Source organism: Pholcus phalangioides, unplaced genomic scaffold (genome assembly GCF_987345545.1).
Source record: "Pholcus phalangioides strain wild (caught in Gottingen) unplaced genomic scaffold, Ppha-v1.0 ptg000011l_1, whole genome shotgun sequence".
In the NCBI taxonomy this organism is placed as follows: Eukaryota; Metazoa; Arthropoda; class Arachnida; order Araneae; family Pholcidae; genus Pholcus; species Pholcus phalangioides.
In genome coordinates, this window is record NW_028301604.1 from 25,297,606 (window position 1) to 25,318,809 (window position 21,204).

Consider the following 21,204-nt stretch of genomic DNA (forward strand, 5'->3'; position numbering starts at 1 on the left):
TACACTCCAGTCTGTCCCTTCGGCAATACACACGACAAATTATAAAGATATATAAGTTTTTAAGAATGACGCTCTTTTGATACCATTTCCAAAAGCAAAATGTGTAAATTACAAAACCCGATATAAATAAGTCAAGATGGACCAGATAGTTTTACTGCATTGTCCATCCCTTTTAAAAAGGATTTGTTTAAATTTTAGTGGTCAATGCCAGTGCAATCATTTTTGACAAATGAAACTTTCATTTCTAGCTTTACTTGAGCATTGTAAATATTTTTTGTGCCTCTGCACGCCCTAAAAATGCAGAAGATGATTGAATGCTATTAGGTATCATCAGTCATAAAACCTAGAATAGGTCTATTTACCTAACTGCTTTGTTATGCAAACTGTTGTTTCACCTACACACACAAAATGTGCACCATAATTTTGAATGATGAATGTTAGTTACTGTCCTCCAAGACCATTAACCATTTAAAGGCTGAACTATGAACAAAATCACTCATTGTTGGGAAATTTGGAATCTGAGGTCCTTTTGCATGCCTATGCATAGATCAACTTTGAAATTTGAAGAAAAAAACTTTTTCTTTGTTTTTGACGATGTTCCATTTATGGAGCATTGGCACTTGGTGAAAGCGGAAACTGGTACCGTGCGTGCGTGTGTGTGTATGTGAAGAAAATTCAAATTTTTTTATAATGTCCATGATAAAAGAAGAAAAACATCTTTGATGGACCCGTTTATCACATTGGTAGCATTTATATATAGTGTTTTTCGGCAAATGGCGCACCGTCCTTGCTTCGCAGACACAATATAATGGCCATCAGATGACCTGACATCTTTTTTCAGTTGACAATGTGGACCTGGATGAATAATTAACCCCTCCTTCTTTCGTAGAAGGTTCATTGTCACTCCTCTTCGAAATTCCAAATGCAAAATAAGATCTGCTTCTCGCAACTCTGAATGAATTATCCGAACGTGCTATAATGGTTATATGACAAATCTTTTCAAATGGAATCCAGAGCTGAGTTTCTGATCGGATTTTAGAAATAATTTTTTTTATCCCATGCATTGTTTTTTTCAGATTGCTTAAAACTGCTTTTTCTTGAAACCTTCACATGAGTGTTGCACTTTTTCTGCCCTACATTTTTTTTAGGAACGTGTTATGGGAATTTCTAATACGTCATCCTCGATGTTACAAAATATATATCTAGCATTCTACGTACATCAATTGGAACAGTTGTCACTAGATCATTTTCAAGAATAACATCATCATCCGTGATGTTCCCATTTTCATTAGCAAGTAATTGGCATATATACGCGAGTTATAAATATTGTACTAATTATGTATATATCTAAATATCCTACAGCTTCTTCTAATGTGAGATATCTTCCAGACATGGTTACATACAGCTGAACATAAAAAGACTACCAATGATTACCGATCACGGTTTGATTAGTCTGCGATTCACAAAAATTTTATTTCCAAGAATGCAAGAATAAAAAGTACTCAACCAATATAAGTATAAACAATTCACCCCCCAAAAAGCACATTCCTCTGTTTCATATTACCCAGAATTCACCCCCATACACATGTCGAATGATGACACCACCCTGGGGTTCGAACGGGAAAATCGAAGCAGCGCACTGCACATTAGATATCCCTAGAATCCAGCTCCCTTGAAAGGCCAATGTTCCATAAATGGAACATGCATATTTGAATGCTCGTAGCTCTTCAATGTTTCACAGTACAAAGAAACTAATTAATTTACTTTGATTGATGTATTAAGTTGTAGAAACACACAAAGTAATTTTCAATTTACTTCAAAATTGAAATTTTGACGAATTTTAATCAAAATGGGGAAAAATGCCCAAAAAATGCCAAATTTCAAAATTCTGTCAAAAAAGGTTAAATTAACAGGAAGTTTCCGAATTTATTTAAAAAATACTTTGAACTCTTCTCTATATACGACAACAAAACCAGAAATATTTGAATCAACTTTTATCTGATATTTTTGCAAATAAAAACTATGTTCCATTTATGGAACATTGGCCTTTAAATGGTCAAGTAGTTAAGTAATAAATACAAAATTATTTTTTTTCAACAAGGCAGAAGTTTTTAATGACAACTCTACTTGTAGAACCCTCAAACTAAGCAAATGAAAAATTACTAAACCACCAAATGGTTCACACACATACACTCTTTCCCCCCTCCCCCCCCCCCAAAATAACCTTAAAAACAAATACAAATACAAATACAACGCCACAACAGGCAAAATGCCCAACGAGGTGGCTGATAAAAAGATGCCCATAAAAATATGGATGTCATATGTTTCAAAAATACAGCAACCCAATTAAAAATGCAATTAACACAAATTACAAACAATATATACACATGATAAAATATTATACAATGCCCATAAAGAATACTTATGGTTGTCTTATTCTAAGAATGGATAGCTTCTCGATTTACCCCAACATGTTTATCGTATTTCTTTTTAAACGTGTCAATTGTGTTACAATTTATTACCTCCGGGGGTAAGCTATTCCATTTATTAACAACCCTATTGGAGAAAAATTCCCTGCGACACCATAACCTTGCATTGTCCCTCACCAATCGATACTGGTGTCCCCTTGTAAAAGCAGTCGATTGGCGGTGTACTAAAAGTTCATGGTCCATCCTATCCATCCCACTGAAAATTTTGAACACTTCGATCATATCTCCTCGACACCCGCGTTCACAAAAACAGTACAATTTCTGCTTTGGCAGAATCATTAATTGCAATCTACTACATTTGTATTATTTGGCGTTATGTCCATGATTCCCTTCTCAATTAAAATCAATTATACGAATTTCATTGATAGGATTTTGTTGGAAAAGTAGGAGAAAGTGGGACATTTTACCCAAAAGTTGAAAAGTAGGATGAGTGGGAGCCCTGCATTCGACAAAATGAACCATGCTGGACTGTTTTCTTACATCAGTTGTTACTAAACTGCAAGTAGCGACCATCGAGGAGTGTTTGGGTTAATAAAACTGAGGGTTCCTCATTAATGAAAGGAGGAACGCAAGTAAATTAACAAAAAACCCTGAATTTTTTTTACATTTTTAAGAACTTTTAAATTTAAAGTTGATTTGAATACAATGCCCCATAGAAACTGGACGCTAAGGGCTGAAGCCACATAAGCCTTCCCCCAGCAAAAGCATAAGTGGATACAGGTTGTTTCCCTAACAAGGTGGGGAAGGCTAATGTCCACATTTTGCTCTTCTGCCTACACCAATAATTTTTTTAATGGGGGGGCGATCATCTCTTCATTGTCGTCCCCCCCCCCCCCGTATATTCCCACCCATGGTTGCAATCAACTTTACGAAATTACCTAAGCCTTCGGGTTATCATGAATATTCAATGCAATCCATTCCTGCATACACCCTTGCGAGTCGTATATACGGACGTCTGGCGACCCTAGACCCCCAACCCTCATCAATGTTTTTGTCGTATCGAAAACGAGTCCTGCGAATGCAAAACTACTGAACACAACTATTGATCGATATTAAGCCGTGTGCACAACAGCAGTGTTGCGCTGCGATGCATAGCAACGTTGAATGGAGCAAGGTGTGGTTGATCGAGCAGTTTGTTGTCAGTTCAACGATTGCCGCCAACTGTCTAAATCAGCAGTTTGTCGTCGAAATCGATGCACATCGCCAGACAAGAATGTGCATCAGAAGAAAATGCTGTCTTAATAGAATGTGCACGAATGAGCCCATTTCTTTACTGATTGCATTAATGTGTGCAGGCGAAACGTATTGGCACAGATAAAATAAAAAAATTAGAAGAAATATTTCTTACATATGAGAGCCGACACCATAGTTTAAGATTCCTCCAATTGCCCAGCCCAGAGACTCTAAATGAGATAATTCTCATTTTTGTTTTTTCACACTATAAATTCACTATACAGGGCCCGTTAAAAATTTGGCCTGAGCCCACCAAAGATCTCAGCTTAGGGAACCCTACTGCAAGATGTGAGGCCACTGGACCAGTGTTCCTCAACCTTTGGAATCCTGTGGCACAGTTGATTTCTTTTTCTTGTGATTGGAAGGCCTGAGCATACACAAGATTAGTGGGAAATAAATTAGTAAAAAAAGAAGCAATAAACCAGTCACTGCCTAGTTTGATGGATGCTGGGGCCCGGCGGATGAGGAACACTGTACTAGACCAACCAAGGGCCCTTTTGAAGGATGGATTTCACATATGGTGGTCGGCTGAAGTTGGTTTTCTGTGGTTACCAACTTTGAGGTCCGAATGGGAGCCGATCTCTTCGTCAAAAAGTCTCGTCGCAGAGATCAACAGGCCTACAACAGTATAATTATTCATTCATTACACTTCAATCACTATAAGTTGAGAAAAAAAACTCATAGTTTAAAAAAATAGATGACAGCACTACACATAGCAAGCATTACACAGAAACAAACTTCACGGAAGGTTCACTATACGTACACACACATTCCAACATGTACGTAATTCGTTAGAAGTTCCGCAGAGGAATATGGACGAGGTGCATGTCTGGTTTAGTAGTAGTAGTCCAATATTAGACGCTTGTTATTTGCTCTATCGTTATGCTTAGGTGTCTGTCTAGATCAGGCATCTTTAATCCGTTGCTCGTGAGCACCATGGTGCTCCCCGAAGCACCCAGAGTTCATGTGCAATTTGGTGCTCGCAAGCACTTAATCAACGTTTCATTTAAACATCTTGTGCACAATTGCATTCAATTATTAAAATCACCCGGATTTCATGCATTTGTATGTCAAACATGACGTAAGAGTGCTCTGCTTTTAATGATGGGTACAGGCAGTGCTCGCGACTGGAAAAAGGTTAAAGACATCTGGCCTAGATCGCAAGCTTGTTACCGTGTTCCAATGGTTCTCTTTTATCAGCTGCCTCCCTTGTTGCGTAATTCATGGTTCATCGGTAGCATCACAGGAAGTTTGGCAGTTTTTTTCACCATGTAAAAGAACCACTTTAAAGCCTAGGTTTTCTGCGCACAAATCCATATTTTAAGCTCGCCACGATGCTCCCTGGAGCCCCGATACACACTTTTGGAAGCACTGTGGCTTAAAGCACCTTTAAATTTAGCCTAAAAGCTATGTTGCAACACAATTAATGGTGAACGAGTCAGATGTCGGTCTTCTCTTGAACTCTCTCATTCTGTCGCATGCGTATACAGTACAATTTCGTCATTTGCTATAGCTAGTCTGTAAAGATTGACGCGATAAAAATAAATAAATAAATGGATGGATGATAATTTAAAAAACAATTATTGCGAGGGGGGAAAAATTGGTGCCCTTTCACCTGCCCCCCCCCCCCACAAGGATGGGGTTGACAGGGCTGCAGCCCTACGGTCCGGGACAATCACCATCATTGTTTTTCATGCTATAAATTTACTACAGAGGTCCCCCACCCCCCAGTGGAAACTCTGGCTTGCGGACCCGCCAAAGATCCAACAGCCCTGCTCCATGATGTGGGGGAAGATCATGTCCTTTCTACGGAAAACCAATATTGTTCCCAAGAGGACTCCCTACTGTTGTGGTCTATTACAGTCTCTCCCTCCTCTTCTAGGAATTATCACGTGATCGTGAGAACACTGCTTTAGGGGAATATTACAGATGTTGAAAGGTTCGGACAAGCAAAGAAAGAAAAGTTCTTTTTTGTTCACCAGTCTAAATATATTTTTTTCCCAACCATATAATGTCTGCCCCAATGTAGGGTGGCTACATATTGGCATTGCTTTTCTGTTGCTATTCACCCATCTATCCCTCCGGGGGGGGGGGGGGAAGAATGAATAAAACCGGAGAGAGAAGAAAAGAAATATTGAATGCCACAATTTCTCCAAAGCCTAGATTTTAGGGAAAAAAATCGGAAAAAAAGATCTCTCTGGAGAATCAAAAAAATCTGTGACCTTCACTCAAATTTTGTGACTTTTTTGGGGCTTCCGTGATCTTTTTTTCATTTCGTGACTTTGTGACTTTCCCGTGATGGTAGACACCCTGAGTATGTACACCAACAGATGTATCATAAACATTATTAGCAAAAAACTATAAGAATTTTTTTTAACATTATCTTACTGGAACTTTGTTGGGATGAACATTGATTATTCTTTCCACGTCTTCTTTTCTTTGACCTGAAAAATGAACAAAAAATATTTCATAAATAAAATTATGTAAGAATTGTTAATTTCATTCACAATAAAGAATAGTAAGGAATGGAATGGGTTTATGGTCATATTTTTGTGGGAGGATGAATATTGAGCCACCTAGAGATGTAAAATTCTTGAGAATAATCTTTAGGATAATATTCGCATCAAGAAGAATATTCTCTGGAAGGCCTGAAAACACCTAACTTTTCATCTCCTGCTCCTGAAACAAGATGGAGTTGATGTCAACTTCTGCTTTTCTTTTCTTGTGTATTTCTTATTATTATTATGTCTCTCTCTCTGGGGAGAAATGTGTGTGAGTGTATGTTGACAACACTCAGTGTGGGAGGTTGTCTTATGTAATTCCCCTGCATTTTATTGAATCACCCTTCTTACAGAATTAAATGTTGAGTTTAAAATTAGCATGTGTTTGAGTTCATGGTAGTGACCAAGGCCTATTATTATTAATAACTTGAGAATATTCTCCAGTTATTTGTAATAGTCCTTCAAGAAAATATTCTCAAGAATAATATAATAAATAATCTCTATTAACTACTTGAAAATATTCTCATCAAGATTAATAATCGAGAATATTCTCTGGAAGGACTAATATTATAAATAACTTGAGAATAATTCTTATTATTTTCAATATAAGTATAATAGTAGTCTCTCTCTCTCTTTCCAGAGAATATTCTTCCCATCAAGATAACAGGGAAAATTGTGTGAAGTTTGTAGCCCACAATATTAAACTTTAAAAGCAAGAAAATGAAACCAACATAGTTGAATTGCACAACTTGTAAAGAAATAGGAGTGATAAAAAATTTAAGTATATGTACATTGAAGAAGACAACAGTTCTGTATCTTCTTAGAATGAAAGTGATTACAAGAAAGGCTACAGTTTCTTTTGTCAATCAATTTTGGTTTAATTTTTTGCTCTGAACTTATTTCTAAAAATTTGACACATTTTAAAAAGAAATTTTTTAATCTTTAAAGGTTTCAAAATCTTATCAAACCACTCACATGACAGAGAATATTCTCAAATTAAAAGTTGTCATTATAAGGGGATTATACCAAAAATTGTTTTGTTTTAAATGTTTCCAGCAATAAAAACTAAATTACATTTCATATTATTTCTGATTTTACAATGAAATAATAAAAAAAATTTACCAATTCTGAAAGAAAAATGAATATCCTCAGTATCAGGGTTGGTGAGTTTTTGCCATAGGCTGCAAAAACCTATTTTTGCTGAGTGGTAAAAATTTATTTTTTCCCCCATTTATGCATGTGAATTATTATTAGTATTATTGTGCATTTTATTATTTTTCTAAATGCAAATAAGATCGTTTTTGGACACAAACTTTAGTATAAGAATCAATAAATTTTAGAGTTAGGGGCCCATTCAAGTATCATGTCAGCAAATCTTTAGCCATGTTTGACCCCCTCTCCCCGTTAACAAAATTTTGTTAGCTCTGACCCTATCTCCTAACACATATTGGTGGGATCAGAGGCATACGTGGGAGGGGCGCTCCTGGCCCCCTCCTCCCCCAGGCAATCACAAATTAATTTTTTTAATGCAAAAATATTTTTTTTTAAAAAGTAAAATTTCGAAAGTAAATACCTTTACATGTTGTTATAACCAATTTCTGTAAAATTTAATACTATTTGAAGGCTAAGAACTGAAAATTTCTTTTTAAGAAATTCATTGCGACCCACCCTTTAAGCCATATATGGTAAAACCTTGGCCGATGGACCAAATGTGGCCCTGGGGTTACCTGATATGACCTGCAACCTCAAACCTAGTTTTGTAAAAATGAACTAAGCTGCACATTTATGGATCGCTTAAGTGACCCGTGGCACAATTCCAGAACACTTAAGCGAACCATGGCACATTTTCAGATCACTCAAGTAGGCCCGTGGCACATTCACAGATCACTCAAGTAGGCCCAGGGCATATCTACAGATCACTTAATTCCCTTGCTGCACAGTTCCAGAACACTTGCGTGAACCACGGTGCATTAAAAAACACCTTGAGCAGAGATGCCGCTGTACTCTAATTTACCTGGGTCCCGGGACCCAGGTTATTCAAGAAATATGGGTCCTTTTCGAGTGAAAGTGGGTCCCTCTCAAAAGAAATTTACCTTTTAAAAAATTATGCCCCCCCCCCCCATAATTCACTGGTATCTGTTCCAGCAGGCCCCAGGTCTTTGTTCACCTCCTTATATTTCTTCGTTGAGACTGAGGGGTGGGCCATGTTCTGGGTAGAAGAAGAAAGTATCTGTGAATCAAGTAATTCATTTCTAAAAACATGTTCTATCCAAAGGTTCATTTACTTTCATTGTCTACTAGTTGGAAAAGCTTGCAAGGAAGCTCATTAGCACTGAAATTTTAACGTATGGAATTCCGCACATGTAATAAATCTAAAACAAATATACAGTTGATCCCGCTTATATAACATTTCTCCCATTTAGAACTTTTTCCCACTTAGTACATCTTATTTTGTTTTCACCTAAAAGTGTTTACCTATTTACACGTTTTTTATTACAACGTTTTTTATGATGGTTTTTTGAAAAACGTTATAAGCAGGATCCACTTTAATTAGCAGTTGGAGGCACACATTTATATATTTACTAATAATCAATTTATAAATTCCCTTCTGATTGATTTTACATTTTGTTAAAAAAATTGTAACACTTTCAATATCTTCTGATCAAATTTAAAGCAAATTATATTCTTTCTCTCAGACACACTTCTGATTCACTATTCATACTTTGGTTTTCCTGGTAAAAGGATTTTATTTTCCCTTCCTGATGGTTCAACACTCTGATCTGTCGCCATTTAACTGCCACATATTTTCACACCTGAATATGGGAGCTATGTCAGATTTGTGTTGAAGAAACGTAACAGTGTGCTTATGCCCAGCATTTGGCATGTTTTGTGTTCAGTAGGTGGTGCCATCTATCTAGCGTCACAACTAGATACTTTCTCAAACAGGGCAAGCACACATTTTGCACACCCACGTAATGTAGAAGCAGTTATAAAGGGTGAATTTGGTGCCCCCTATAGTCCAGAACCAGGGACACTAGATCCGCCTGTCCCTCCCAGTTGCGGCCCTGCGTCTACCCTCCAACTGGTAATAATGCATGCATGTGAAGTTTAATGTATACATACAGTAAAATCTCATTAAGTCGTCACTCCAGTTAAGTCGTCATTTTTCTTCAGGCCCTTCCACCTCTCATAGACAACAATGTTATTAAACCCTCGTTTACTCATCGCTAATTTCGGTCAAGTCGTCAATATGAAAAAATTTTGAGAAAGTGGAACAGATTATTTTTATGGCTCCCATTAAAAAAAAAGCTTGTTAACAGCATTGCCATATGCTTAAAAGTCACCATAAAATCCTATATACCCAAACAGAACAGTTTAAGTAACGAAAGTTCATTTGCTGACTAAGGTTTTTGGAACGTTGGGGACTGTTCAAGCTAGATCTCATTTCTACATGGGCTCTACTGGGGAAACCGCGAGACAACCAGGCTCTGTCGCAAAAAGCAACGTAAGCACTTCGGCTCCCCCAGGGCATCTCCGGCAAAACCAAAATTTATTGATACGTCAAAGATTACACATAGTGCAAGGAAATCAAAAATTATGTAAATCAAAGAATCAAATTAATCAAATCAAAGTGCAACGGGCACGGATAATAAATAATCATAGAAAGCATGGGCTCTACTAATTTAGGGCTTGAAATTTAAACAAAGTATCTTTGTTGAAAAAAAGTAGACATTCTTTCCGAAGTTGAGGTCTTCTGTTTACACTTCCCTGCCCAGCGCCCCTCCACCAAGCTAAAGTATGCAAGATTACTTTGTAGTTGTATCATGAACTACAGATGAAGAATTAAAATACTAAAATTAAATTTGATGTCTATGTAAAATTAATGTGCAATAGAGAGTTCTATTATGAAGAAAAGCTACTTATAGCTTTAGACTAACAGAGCAACTGTTGGTCTAAATTAAAAATTACTAGTATAAATCAAAGTGTACAGTACATTTTGCCACAATAATTTAAGTAATAAGAGATTAAAAAAAGGTAAAAAATTGCTATTATTTATTCTTTCGCTATCTATAAATTTTATTAATATTGTTATTTTGATTCATACTTTAATAAATGTCATATTACTTTAAATTTATACGATTTTCACAACATTGCACATTGAAACTGACAGCACTCCGCTTAAGTTGTCATAATTTTTTGATAACTTGAGGTGACGACTTATCAAGGTTTTACTGTATTTGTGTTGCAGGTCTGTGTGATGGCCGTGGGAACCAGAAGTTTTTTCAAAGGAATAGCCAACTCAAAATTTGAAAACCTTAAAAAATCACATTTTTAGCCGATTACCATTGCGTAATTGCGGGTTCCAAGCCCGGATCTTCACCAAAAGCAAAATTAGGGAGTTATAAGGGGCCTTCCCCCTCCCGAAGATCAAAAATTAAAAATATTTTTGTAGTCAATTAAAATATTGAAATAAAATAATTTCTTCTATACTATCTGTTAATTTAAAATTGTTTTTGAGTGTTAGAAAACTTTCAGTGAAGAATTAAGATCCTTGTACCCCTCCAAACCCCGATTCTACGTACAGATCCGTGATTTTCGCAATGTGAAACGGTGACCACCACATAGCAGCTAGATGACGAAACTGTGGATATTCAAGGTTCAGTTTTTACTGGTTCAGTTTTTTTTCCACAATTTCGGGAGAGTTTTACAATTTAAACAGGCATTCCGATCCTTTACGATTTTTTTAAAAAAATGCTCATTTGTAATATTGTAGGAACAAGGCGAATTTACGCCATATAGAGGCTGTCTTTGAAGCAGTGAAAGTACCGTAATTTTCTGGTATGTAATCGGAGGGGAAAAAATTCGCAGGGGAATAGAAACTCCAAAATTTGACAACTACATGGCCCCGCATACAGGGAAGCAACTAGATATCCCTCATCATATTCTTCAACAACCCGCATGTATATCAATACAGTACAGTGTACAAAGTAATATAACCACTTTTTTCAAGGTCACCCGATCATGATAGACAAGAAAAAGAGAGAAAAAGTTGGGGAGGTTTTTCTCTCTACTTTTTTTTTCTTCTCAGAACTAGAAAAGAACCATCCCGGAGGACGCATGAACAAAGTTTTTATGCGTCCTTTTCCGAAATTCTGGGTATTTGACGCATTATAGCGCGTCAATGGCATCTCTGTTTCAGTGACATGTGACATAGTTTTAGAGCACTTAAGCAGCCTCCAGTGCAGTTCTACATCACTCAAGTTATCCGTGACACATTCCCAGATTACTTAAGTGATCCTCGCAGGGTTGGTAAAAAAACCGGGTTTTTTGGTTTAAACCGTTTTTTTTTGTTTTAAATAGTATTAACATTAAAAACAATGAAATTTCTGAAAAATCATTCAAACTTCTAATAATTAACTAAAATAAAATGTTTATTAATGTAATTAACACTATTCCCATGCTAATTAATCAATAAATATTTCTTACATTTTAACAAAAACCAACTTTTGCAATTTAATTATTTTTTACTTAACTCAATGGATTACTGTGTGTTTGAAAATTCTTTATATATTACTGATGATATAATATATAAAGGTTTTTCTCCAGTTATTTTCAGTATACTTAATTAGGAAGCTATTTTGCAAAAAGTAATAAAAATTATGTGAATATAATGTATTTAATGAAGCATAAATAATGCCGATTAATTAGCAATGATTTATACAATATACAGGGTGATTATAACTAAGGTTCTGATTTCAAAACACTGTAAAAAAAGAACGATTGTCAAAATGACTTGAAAATTGACATGAATATTCCTAAAAAAATTCTATTTTATTTGCCTAAAGGGGAAGAAATACTTAAAAATGTAAAATTAGTGACATCATCCAACATGTGGGAAATTTGCTCGCAGAATGGAAAAGATAGCCAGTCATGGCAAAATGATATCTTAATTATAATATTGCATAATTTCATAATTCATGGAAACTTCACAAAAAACGAAGTAATTCAACAAATAACTACAACTTACTTAAGAAATGTTAAATATGTTTTCCAACCTGAAGGGGAAAGCACAAAAATTTTTGTTCAACAACAGAATCGGAGTATGCCATGGTCATGATGTGGATGTGCTTGCAATTCAGCTTTATTAAACCAAACGCGCCCCCCCCCCTCCCATTAATATTCCTGAGGAACTTCTAACATATAGGGAATGTGCTAGATATTGCAATTCACCAAAGTTTGCAATTTGACCACTGTTTGTAACATTTTGAGGTACCCCCCATAGCCAGAAGTGCTTATAAAGCCTGTTTCTCTACTGGCTCCGCCTACACACACGTGTACGCTTACGTATTTGACGTACAAGATTTGCATTTTTGTCTAGAAGCAGTGGTTTTACATTCAGTTCAGTTTTTTTCGTGAAATTTGATAAAATATGCAAATTCTCTTAATTTATTTCACCAGTGTAGATGAATCAAAGTTTGAAAAAAGGAAATATAATAGAGGTCACAGGGTGGAGGGGCAGTGGGTTTTTGGTGGCATAGGAAGGGGCTCAGGGAAGATGTTTCTAGTAGCCACTCACGATAGGTCCGCAGCTACTCTCGTAGGTGTCATCGAGACATGGATAGAGAAAGGTACAACTATTTTTCAGATTGTTGGAAAGCCTATCATCATCTAGGGGATAAAGGTAACAACTATCTCAAAGTGAATCACAGTGTAGAGTTTGTTGACTCCAGAAATGGATGTCATACAAACACTATCGAGAGTGCCTGGCGAAACATCAACGCCTCGCTGCCGGAATACAATATATAAACTGAAGAGCCAAAAAAACTGGTACAGGCATGCGTATGCAAATAAAGAGATATGGAACCAATCAGACTACGGCGATGCGGTCGGCAACGCCTATATAACACAACAAGTGTCTGGCATAGTTGTTAGATTGGTTACTGCTGCTACAATGGCAGGTTATCGAGATTTAAGTGAGTTTGAACGTGGTGTTATAGTCGGCGCACAAGAGATGGGACATAGCATCTCCGAGGTAGCGATGAAATTTGGATTTTCACGTATGACCATTTCACGAGTGTACCGTGAATATCGGGAATCCGGTAAAAAATTAAATCTACGACATCGCTGCGGCCGGAAAAAGATCATGCAAGAACGGGACGACTGACGAGAATCATTAAACGTGACAGATGTGCCACCCCTTCCACAAATTGCTGCAGATTTCAATGCTGGGTCATCAACAAGTGTCAGCGCGCGAACCATTCAACGAAACATCATCGATATGGGCTTACTCGTGTACCCTTGATGACTGCACAACACAAAGCTTTATGCCTCGCCTGGGCCCGACAACACCGACATTGGACTGTTGAGCACTGGAAACACGTTGCCTGGTCTGACCAGTCTCGGTTCCAATTGCTTCGAGCTGATGGACGTGTACGGGTATGGAGACAACCTCATGAATCCATGGACCCTCCATGTCAGCAGGGGACTGTTCAAGCTGGTGGAGGCTCTGTGATGGTATGGGGCGTGTGCAGTTGGCGTGATATGGGACCCCTGATACGTCTAGATACGACTCTGACAGGTGACCATTGTGCATTCCGACGGACTTGGACAATTTCAGCAGGACAATGCGACACCCCACACGTCCAGAATTGCTACAAAGTGGCTCCAGGAACACTCTTCTGACTTTAGACACTTTCGCTGGCCACCAAAATCCCCAGACATGAACATTACTGAACATATCTAGGATGCCTTGCAACATGCTGTTCAGAAGAGATTTCCACCCCCTCTTACTCCTACGGATTTATGGACAGCCCTGCAGGATTCATGGTGTCAATTACCTCCAGCACTACTTCAGACATTAGTCGAGTCCATGCCATGTCGTGTTGCGGCACTTCTGCGTGCTCGCAGGGGCCCTACACGATATTAGGCAGGTGGACCAGTTTTTTTGGCTCTTCAGTGTATGTGTATATATATATATATATAGGCAGGGAGATTTTAAATTTTATTTGGCTTTTTTTTTTGTTTTGGCTGACAAACCAGTCACGGCCCAGACTCTGTCCCTCCAGGGATGATGCTGGTCATGCTGGCAAAACATTGATACTTTCAATGGCTTTTTGGAAATAATTAGGGACATAAAATGGGAAGATTATAAAATATGTGGAGTTCTGATATCCGTTTAGATGACTATAGGCTTTCCTGTGATGTTTGGTTAGTTTTGAAAGTATTTTTATAACCAAGAAATCTGAGAGTATTTTTTTTAACCAAGAAATCGGAGAGTATTTTTTTCAACCCAGAAATCGGAGAGTATTTAGAGCTAGAGAGGAGAGAGTATTTAGCCCAGAAATCAGAGTATTTATTTATTAACCCAGAAATCAGTATTTATTTAACCCAGAAATCAGAGTATTTATTTTTACAGTTGTTATTTTTATTTGTTACACTGTTATTGTTGTTGTTGTTTTTTTTTTTTTCATGCTGTGACTTTTTTTCCGGCGCCCTAATCTTGTCGGACGGTCTCGGCAACTTTTAGTCGGGCTGTCAGACACATGGAGGAAAGAATACAAGGAGATGACATCAGGAACGAAAATAGAAGCCGTTGTGGCAACCCTATGGGCTGAAAATTAAGCCCAAACAAACCGCTCTTTTCCCTATACTTAGCATATGTTTTGCGGGATCAAATTATTTTAAAATATTAATAACTAAATTAATTTAAGCACCATGACTGTTTAATGCATCTTCAGGTAATCTACATGATCCGATAATAGGAAAAGATAAAACCTTACCCTTTTATAAGGGGTTGTTATATTTTTAATTTATTTTTGAAAGGGGAAGATCATTTTTCACTTTCAACGCATTATATGTTTTTAGTTCAATGCCTTCAATTTATTTTGAAAATTCAATGTATCCCATTAATATCAATGGGAATATGATTAGTTAAAATAATATGAAGCTCCAATAAAATGCAATTTTCATAATTTTTTCATTTAACTGTTTATTTTGCCTTTTTGTTTCGTTCATTATTACGATAGATCCGGGGCATTTTGAAAGCGTTTCAGACCCATGGGCACTCTCTTAAGCTTTACATGAGGAATTTTGATTTCTGAATCAATTCTAAGGTGCTCGAGCGCCTTCTAACAGGGCCATAGCTAGGATTTCTGTCACCCCTGTGCCGCAAAGTATAGGAAGTGCTCGAACGTCCTCCGCCACGGTGTATTCATGGTTTTGCTGCCTGTAGGCTGTACAAATTTTGCCACCCTTCTTCTGCTCCACTCTGATATTCTTGAACACGCATTACTGAAATATATGCTGCCCATCTGAACCTTCCACTATGTGGATATAGTATTGAGAAAAAATATTAAAAATAAAAACTTTTTTTACGAGCTGCAAGGAGTCATCTCTGGCCTATAGTATTTAGGAAAATAATCACTTGGGCTCTTTTTTTCCTCTTCATTTTGTACCTATTACTTTGCTTTAAAAGTGGTATGTGTACGAAAATTTGACAAAAAAACAGTTTCGAATTGAATAATTTCAATTCGAAACTGTTAAAGAAAAACTGACATTTAAAACTGTCTGTGTTAGAGTTTTGTTCTACCTGGACTGGAAGTATTTCTACAATATTTTAATATAAACAGCTGAAAGACATTATATATGTTAATATTTTGCATTAAAATGCTCTTTTAAAAAAAAAGTCAGATTTTTTCAAACACTGCTTGTTCAAGTGCCTTAAAACATTGTCTCTCTCAGCACTGAGGTGTTACATGCTTTGGCAGAATTTTTTTTAGAATTAAAATACTGAAAAGAAATTTCTTGGTACAAGATATGGGTAAATTTTGGTTATTTTTGCAAAAGGTTCCATGTTGTTGAAGTTAATATTCGAAAACAAACAACTAAAATTGTAAAAGCTCTCGTTCAATTGTATAAATATATCACAGAATTTGAGGGGGAAAAATCAAGTTCTTAAAGTGAACAGTAAATTTTTAAATGTTTTTTAAAAAAGGGGATGTTTCTCATAGGAAAGCATGGGAAGCCATGGTTTGTTTGGGCTTACTTTAATAGAGAGATCACTGGCTTCATTTGGCAACCCTGATTCCCCATGTTTTCTCAAGGGACGCGCTGGTCACGTCACCTCCTGTTATTCTTTCCTCCATGTGTCGGACACGTTTGGCGCCGAAAAAAAGTCGCCAAAGCTAGTTCCTCGCAAAGCACACTTTGAGAACCACTGATACACGCTTATTAACTTATTTACATGAAACTTTAATATACTCACTGAAAGTGCGTCTCTCTTTAAAAGATTTATGTTCCGACATCACCAATGAATGAGTTATATAACTTGTCAAAAAGTTATTTTGAAAAAAAAAGAACAATTGACAAGGAAACAAAACGCACTGTGCTATCTTCTTCAATTATACAGAACTTTATGCCTTTGGACCATCCCGTGTTTGAGAAAAATATTCCACAAAAGCATAGGACATGTCATAAAAAATATACTTACGGAAAAACTACCATAAACACAGAAAACGTGGAATTCCAACATTTTTCGTTCTTCTCTCTTTTTGAGAAGGATATGGAGAGGAAAAAAAACACAAACCACACAGAGACGTGCAATCGCAGATGGAGATGTTATATGAGATGAAGGAGAAGTCTTCAGGCTTAAGAAAAGATTCTAAGCCGCTTTAAAATGATATTATGACATGAAAATGTTTGACATGACAAGACACTTTATTTTACGTCCTTTATACCTACAAGGGCTTTAGGATCGCTTTAAAACAAAAATTTACACTATGTAATATACATGTAAATATGTGAGTACATATATGTAATGTGAATACATGAATGCAAAATTCACATTAAAGATGGTAGAATTGGCACAAATCTTACATGATAGGGATGGGGGAAAATCACACTTGGAAATTCTAACCAAAAAATACACATAGAGAAAGCAAAATATAAAATTTCAGAGAGATTAAAAAAAAACAAAAAAAAACCCCCCACACACAAACAAGAATTACGAATTTTCTTTTCCATTCAAATGCTTCTCACATTCTAAAAAATAAATAACTGCGGTATACATAACATAGGAAATATCTCATTGCACATCTGATGTGAATACAGAAACAGAAAAAATCAAAATTCAACGTAAATTAAAATCCGTTACATGCATAAAGATATTTTTCAAAAGCATGAACAAATTGTTCAGCATTCGCCTTTAATAAATTCATCCAAGACAAACGATTGACATTGGGAATCGAGAGGCTAATAGCAAATTGACGGCGTTGTTCAATCCATTGTTTACAAATGAACATGAAATGCAGTGAAGTCTCAGGATCTGAACAATGATCACAGATCGGAGATGAAATCTGATTTATTCTATGTAAATAATCTTTGGTGGGTGCTCTGTTTGTAAGTAAACGATAAAAAAGTGTTTCATATTTTCGACTGTGAAAAAATCGTGAGTATAATTTAACCGACTGACGGTCCTGCACGTATATGTACGTGTGAAGTTGATGCCTTCCAAACGGTCTGGGCCGTATTTTCACGTGTGAACTTTTCGACTTCCAAATGGTCCTGGCCGTAAATATACTGCCTTGCTTTCCCCCCTATAAAGAATCACTAAGCTGGCTTAGCATACGCCCCTCTCTTTTCTCCACAAAATGACCATTGTACTCGCAACAGCGCTGGGCGTTGAAAACGACAAAATGGCTTCTGCCTCTTCGGCGGGAGGGGACAGTTTTCAATTAACTTAGCAGATAGACGTTTGACAAGGAGCTCTTGAATAGTCAGTTCAAAGAAGCCTTAATCCTTTTGTAAACGAAGAGGAATGTTCAGAAAGTATAAAAAAGGCTGCTCTTCAGCAAGAAATGCCCCACCTAAAAGGCACGTCTTTATCTTATTATAGAAATTCTTATCGCTTGATTGTAGGATATGTACTGGCATTCACTTTTATTTTGGCATGAAAAAAAAAATTACATCGTATTAAAACTCATTGACTGCGAAACACTGAATGCAAGATAGAGATAAACAGGATCCCCCCCGAATTGTGTCATCCTGGCTTTCCAGTGATTTTAATTTTTTACTGTATAGGCGAAATTTTTTAATTTTATTTTTCATTTGTTTATCTTTACCTCTTTATCACTACTCAAGTACGATACGGCTGAACCTCAATTATTCGATGTGATTGGAAAGCCCTATATCAGAAAACCAAAAAAATACAGTATCATGTTTATTTACGCAGAGCATAATTGATACCAGTGTTTCTTAACTCCTCTACCCTACCCTCTGTAACCCTCTTTGGACCATGTTTTCTTCTTACTTCTTGCTTTCTTGGCCCCCGCCTTTGCCTGGGCCCCTAACCTCACCCAGCAGACTAAACCATTTCTAAGTATACAAACTATTTTCTTTTTGAAAAATTATATAGTGAAAGCGAAAATTTTATAAACAAAGACTGTAATAGTCATGCCCCCCCCCCAAAGGGGTGGGCTGACAAGGCTCCAGCCCTGGGCCCGGTGTGATTTTATCTTTTTTTTTGTTTTTCACACTATAAATTCATCATAAAGGGACCCCGTGAAAGTCTGGTCGGGGGGGCCCGTAAAAGATCCCAGCCTAGGGGCCCTGCTTCAGGATGTGGGGGTCATGGTCATAGTGTCTGTCAAGACTGTCCTGTCTCTAGAGTCCAGCGAGCATCCCTCTTATGAAGGTTATACGCTGGGCAGTGATGCAAAGATCGCGCCAACCCACCCCCTCCCGCGTGCAAAGTGATATTCGAGAAGGGGGTTCAGTATTTCGATGGAAGTAACAGCTTACATATTTACATACTTTCGAAAATTATTGTGTGCCAGAATTTTATCATGTAGGCCCCATGAAGACATTATACCCCCGGACTATGCCTGGATCATCCCATACTTGTGAACCAGAGTTGGGCGAACGTACACAGAGAAAGCATATGGGAACGTATGCGCATCACATTTGTGGTAAGGCGTACATAACATGTATGAAATTCTATTAGCTTTGCAAACTATGCCATGCTATCGTGAATGTTCAGTGAAATCGAGAATGCGGCTCATTTGCAATACCTAAATCCACGCATGTATTCAATCTCTGCAACATTTCATTGCTCAGTTGATAATTTTCAGCTAGTACCAGTACTTATACAAATATATACATTTTTATATCATTGTTCATCGCTTCTCTGAGCAATGCTCTAAAAAATAAATAAGGCAAGGGCACTCGTGTGTGGCTTTTTTTCTTTTTAATTTTATCGGTTATAGTAAGAATTTTAAAGAAAACAGTTGGAAGTGGAAATAAATATAATCATGTTATCACATTGTTGACCGGTCATGAGTAAATTCGAACTTTCAAGCAGGATAAACCTGTAACCCAGCGATTCTCAACCGGTGCTCCGTGTACACTTCCCAGGGGCTCCGCGGTGACAAAAGAAAATAAAACAAATCAGTAACTTTGATAGATAAATAAAAAATAAGAGGCCTACAAGATTCTACCATAAAAATTATATGCAAAAAGTGCTCCTCGAGTGAAACAAGGATCCGCCATAGAAATTGTATACTGAAAAGGGCTCCGCGAGTCCAAAAAGGATGAGAACCGCTGCTGTAACCATTCATTAAGTTGAAAAACCACAGAAAACGAAATTCGGTAGACCACCACTCTGCCGCCAGTGAGGTACAAACCTGGATGCTCGTGATGAGATCCCAGAATGATGTCCACGCGACGACACAGTAGCTCTAGAATATAATAAGTGGCCACGGGTGAAAATCCAGTAAAAAAGTATTGTGCTGTAAAAGCTGAGCCACGGCTTATGATTAAGCATTCCATACAAAAAAAAATGTTCAGCTCATCTATAAATTCCTCACACTTATGTGACAGGACATGAATAAGCTTGTACGTGTTCATCAAGCACAATGCCTCAATATTGAACGAAAAAAAAAAGTACATTTAAATTTAAAAATAAAATAAAATTTTTTTATTGTATCTTTTGGTCATTTCTCACACTTGTTATAAAATGTGTGCTGATTGTACAAACGAAACATCCAAATGGTTGACTGACTTCTTTTTTTTCCATCTAAGATAGTGATCTGGTGGCCCAGCCATTAGATACGTCGGAAGAGTTACGAAACCGTGGGTTGAACGTGGGTTTACGAAACCGCTTGACTTGAGCTTTACATGGAAACTATTGATCCCTGAATGAATTTTGGGGGTGCTCAGATCAGTGGTACAGAATACTGTAGGTACTCGACCACTCACTGCACCCTCTGGCTCCACCCCCACTGCCAGTCATCGCCCTAAATGCCAGAATTTTATTTATATATTGTGAAATCTTGACTAAGTACTGCACTGTCAGTTCCCTTCCCCCAACCCACTAGAAATTTCTGGCTACGGCTCTTCCAATAGCACCATTGTCCACATAATAGAAAGGTCTTGAGGTCAAACAACCTAACATAACATTTATTTGCGCAATAATGCTTTTAGGAAGAAATTTAACGATCAAAAACAGTTCATCTCCTGGATGTAAAACGGGCCACAGAAATTGAATTCAATTAGTGAGAAAAACTAATTTCTTAGTAAAATAATTACCGTACTCCCCCACATTAGCTGGCATGCCGGGAAACAGTGAGGCAGACCAGCATGCTGAAAATATCCGTATTTTCCGGAATGCCGATAAATTCGATTCACGGATTCTGGAAAATTCTTGAATATCTTTATTTTTTATTAATTTCTTATCAGGAAAATAGATTATGCATATCTACGGAGCCAACAATGATGGCTCTTACTGGATGTTAGTGAAAACAAACAGTTGAATATTTAATATTAGAATGAATAACTGAATGGGAGGAAGAAGGAAATGAAACATTTCAGAGAGAATCACAAATATTGTTCAATGTCGGTACTGTAATTGAAAAAAGGTAAAATTTGATTAGTCTTCTATACATGTGTATGAACAGGGCCGCAACTAGATGCTTGGTCACCCGGGG

The 21,204-nt window shown here is 37.1% G+C and overlaps 1 protein-coding gene across 3 annotated transcripts in view; it reads right to left on the bottom strand.

Moving 5' to 3' along the window:
- LOC149080267 (microtubule-associated protein 1 light chain 3 beta-like) overlaps positions 1-16,640 on the bottom strand; it is a 51,387-nt gene extending 34,747 nt beyond the window's left edge. For all 3 annotated transcript variants that reach the window (XM_089239384.1, XM_089239383.1, XM_089239385.1), the window contains exons 1-2: positions 16,488-16,640; positions 6,111-6,166 (exon numbers count right to left, since the gene is read on the bottom strand). In XM_089239384.1, the coding sequence (XP_089095510.1) occupies positions 6,111-6,166; positions 16,488-16,527 (96 nt within the window). In that variant the 5' untranslated portion in view covers positions 16,528-16,640. The remainder of the gene's footprint in view (positions 1-6,110; positions 6,167-16,487) is intronic.
- Between the last annotated feature and the right edge of the window lie 4,564 nt (positions 16,641-21,204).